We start from the raw sequence: 4,499 nt of genomic DNA on the forward strand, positions 1-4,499 counted from the left end.
ATATATATATATACATACATACATACATACATACATATGTGTAGATATAGTAGTTGGTGTCATGTTTGTAGTTACCATTTTGCTATAAACATATTGCTTGAGAGAATTTCCTTTAAGAAGGCAGGATAAAGGTGTTATACGATTGCAACTGTTATTATGTGTATGATTTAGGTTTTCCCTTTTAGACAATTTTTGGTGGTTGTAGTTGGCTACAACTTTTGCAAAGTTGTTGGTTGTGAAATATGACAGTTTTATGTTGTTTGTTAATTTGTAGTGGTTGTGGTGGAAATGTTTTAGCAGTATTTTGAAAAATAATTTAGGTATTGTATGTTGAAGGCAGGAGGTTTAAACATTTTTCTATTTTTATGTTTTTTTATTTATTGTACGAAATTTCATCATCATCATCATTTAATGTCTGTTGTCCATGCTGACATGGGTTGGGCAGTTTGACCAGGGCTGGCAAGCTGGGGAGCTGCACCAAACTCCAGTCTGATTTGGTATGGTTTCTATGGCTGGATGCCTTTCTTAACACCAACCACTTTACAGAGTGTGCTGGGTGCATTTACATGGTACTGCATTGGTGCTTTTATGTGGCAGTGAACAAGCACTTTTACATGGCACAGCATGGGTGCTTTTATGTGGCGCTGCATGGACACTTTTATGTGGCATTGCATAGGCAGTTTTACATGGCACTTCATGGGCACTTTTATGTGACACTGCACAGGCACTTTTACATGTCGCTGCACGGGTGCTTTTATGTAGCATCGCCATGAGTGCTTTACACCACCAGAAGGATCGGTCTTAACACTTCAGCAAGGTACCAGGCATCTCAGTCCTTTATCATCTCACCTGAACATTTCAGCATCCTCAGGTCGTTCTTCAGTACTTCATCCTATGTATTCCTGGGTCTTCATCTATTTCCATGTGTTCTATCCACTTCCGTGTGTTGCATCCACTTCCATATGTTTCATCCACTTCTTTATGGAGCTGTCAGCATCCATCGGCATCACATGACCAAACCAGCATAGTCTTCTCTCTTGCACTCAGCAACCAATTCCTCTTATGCCTAACTTTCAATACACTAGCACTCTGTCGAACATGTACACTTATATTACACATCTAGTAGAGCATACTAGCCTTATTCCTTTCTAGCCTTTGCAAGTCCTCTGTATTCAGGGCCCATGTCTCACTACCATGTAGAATTGCTGTCCATATGCATGCATCATACACTCTTCCTTTCACTCAGAGAGAGAAACCTTTCATGACTGACACAGGTAACAACTCTCTGAATTTCCTCCATCCTATTCTTATTGTAGCTGTCACACTCACCGTGCATCCCCCACTACTAATTTGGTCCCCAAGACAGCAGATATCTGCTACCTCTAATGAGCCACTGCGGCATTTAAGAGAATCAATTCCATGAGTCTGTAAATTTTTTAGGGATCCTGTGCATCTTCTACATACAAAAGCCATCTTTCTCTGATAACTTTTTTATTTATCCACTGCACCTCTTGTGTGCCCATAGCTTACACTGGGTACACTGTATCCAAAGCAAAGTTAGGGATAAAATGACCAATACTTTTTTAGTACACGAACATGCTGTTCAACTTACTAAAAATGTGGGATTGCGTAAAATCATGTAAAAAGAAAAAATTTAAACCAGGAATAGTTTCCCAAAAGTGGGGAGACCTCTGAGAGCCATAAAACTGTGGTCATCCTGACCACTAAGGCACATGCCCTGTATCAATTGTCCTCCAATCAACAGGCACAACTTCAGAGGAAGCCTGTTCACATGGACCATGCTCCTCTCTCTCATCCATCTTTCAACAAATTTGCTGGAAAGCAGCACATCTTTCTCCACTGTCACTTTCCTTTTGAAGCAATACTTAAAAAATTTTGAGGGCTTGGCTAAAGAGGAATGTGTTAATTCTCAGCCCTTTCAATTTCGTCCACCACCCAACCCCTTTCCCTAAAACACCAAACTAATAGACTTCTTGTCCTTGGGCTATGGCAGATGTGAGACCCTAGCCCTAACTTTAATTTCCACAAGGGACACAGCTGATAGCTGGATCTGCCCCATACATTCAACAATGTATCCAGTAACATTTCCCATTTGATGATCAAAGAATACCAATTACATAATTTTATTAGCATATTATTTTATACTAGAAATCATATTCAAATTTTATTTAGATTATGAGTTTTGTTGCTTTATTGTTTCTTTCCAATGGCTTATTTCATAGTAACAGTGTGCAGAGAAGACACATCATTACCAAATCGTTCTTTAGCTGTTGTGAAGAAAGGAATCAAACGCAAAGTACATTTTAATCATAAATCAGAGGTTAGTATAATTTCCCATTTTGCAGATTTTTCTAAAGTTATGTTCATGTTATGTTTTAATGTGTTCATCCTTGATGTTAAATACATTAATGTCAAAACTAAATTGAGGAATCTCGATTAGAGGCTCTATTGGAAATTCAATTTTATGAAATAAAATATTCATTGTTGAACCAATGACACCAAATTTATTTTGAAATTAAATTAGTTCTGTAGGAGTAAATGCAGTGAGATAATTATAACACTGAAATAGATACTTTTAGTATTTACAGTGTTCTTCATCTATATACAGTGAATGAATGCCTGATTTGAAATTTAATGGTTCAGAGCAACTCAGACACCTATACTTTTTATAATTCAAATTAATTTGGTCTTACCTGTGTGGATTTAATGGAATACAAGCTGCATGAGTTAAATGAAGAGGTACAGTGTATACATTTGGTGTTAAAATGATGGGATACTTCGGATGTAATGTTTTAAGCCACCAAATCATTAAAAAGAATTTTTTTAAACCCTTCATATGGTGTAACAGACATTTTGAAAGAATATCATCTAAGAGAATAAGACATGTTGTAAAACGTTTAACAGAATAATATTAATTGATAGGACTTTAGTATTTGTATAAATTGTTCATGTATTAAGCATGTGTCTTTAATTTTTTATTAGGTGCGAGATGTTACAAAAGTAGAAAATACACAGTTGAATGGTGAAAAATTAGCTAAAGTAAAAGGTATTGTAAGAAAAAATATATTTATCTATCAAAGGTTTCGTGAAGATATCCAAAAACATTGAACTAAAGGCATTATTCCATAGGATTGATAAACTTCTATATTTGAGTCTATCCAATCAGAACCTTAGCAAAAGAAAATATCTGATATTGTATCAGTAAATTCATAACCATGTAAAAGACACATAAATGGTTTTATTATATTATTTTTTATAATTGCATTTCGTCAGCTTGCCTATGTTTGGCTTTAATCTCAGTAAAATGAACTAAAGGAAAAAAGTGGATCAGTGGCATGAATTTTAGGTATGTTAACCCTTTTGATACTAATGCACTTGATCGTTGGTGATTACCCCTGGTCCTAGGATACAAACCTTTAAAATGATCTAATTTTAAACCTTCTATCAAAACTTTATCTCAGTTTATATTTCAAACACTAATTTAATAATTATGAAGTTATTATACTAAATTCTTCATTATTTTCAAAATTAACTAAAGCCAATGTAGTGTATTTAAACAAAAATATGGTAACTAAAGGATTAAAGGATGATGTATTGAAAAAAGTTTGCAAATATTTCTCAGTTTATTTAAACTATCAATTAAAGTTGAAGAAAGAAAACAAAAATTCAGAAGTAATTGACAGAGGTTTCCAATGAAACGAAATTGTTTTTTATCAGTAAATGTTTTTGTTGACTGTTCAAGCAGGCTTCAGTAGACTACGCTTTGAGGCTAAGATCCAATAGCACCAAAATATGGCGATAGCTTTTCACCTTGCCTCATTAGGCATATAGATTAATTTTCAATTTTCTTGAAATTATCTCCCTTCTACTTCTGGCATAATAACAATTGCAGGAATTTTGTTTTCTTTCTCCAAGTGAGAAATTTCAGTTTGATAATTTGGTGTGTACCTCATTCAGTTCATCATCTCTTATCTTTGATTTATGACAAGTCAGTTCTTGGTAATTTTTTAAAGGCTGTGGGTTGTTTTGATTATTTTTTTTTCTACTGAAAGACACTAATTTTTTTCAATCTTTTTCATTCTTATAAAATCTTTTTTGTTTTCAGTGTCATATATTCACTTTTCTTCAATGACATTATTTTGTTTATTTTCTTAGTTTTTACTGTTCATTTTGCTGCTTTATCATCTTGTTGTGATGTTTGTTGTGTATATTTAAATTTTTCCTTGCACGAAACTCTCCTCAATCTCATCCTCACATTCTAGTGTTGATCATATTTTTATATCAGGAACTACTGGGGTTAGTAAGGTGTGTGGTGTTTAGTACTTATTCCCATACTTTGATTTCTTGTCTTTGTTTTGTAAAATCTTATTTGGTTACCATGATGACTCCTTTTCTAATGGTTATGTGGTTCTTTCATGCATGGAAACAGACATTTTTCAAAATATATTTTCTTACTATAAATATTAATTTGCTTATCG

General features: G+C 34.0%; 1 protein-coding gene across 5 annotated transcripts in view; it reads left to right on the top strand.

The window, feature by feature from the left end:
- Window positions 1–4,499, top strand: part of LOC106871917 (uncharacterized) — a 122,492-nt gene that overhangs the window by 35,658 nt on the left and 82,335 nt on the right. For 4 of the 5 annotated variants that reach the window (XM_052970578.1, XM_052970577.1, XM_052970581.1 and 1 more), the window contains 2 exons: window positions 2,244–2,341; window positions 3,004–3,067. In XM_052970578.1, coding sequence (XP_052826538.1) covers window positions 2,244–2,341; window positions 3,004–3,067 — 162 coding nt within the window. The other variant, XM_052970579.1, reaches the window with a different exon arrangement.

Source organism: Octopus bimaculoides, chromosome 9 (genome assembly GCF_001194135.2).
Source record: "Octopus bimaculoides isolate UCB-OBI-ISO-001 chromosome 9, ASM119413v2, whole genome shotgun sequence".
NCBI classification, from domain to species: Eukaryota; Metazoa; Mollusca; class Cephalopoda; order Octopoda; family Octopodidae; genus Octopus; species Octopus bimaculoides.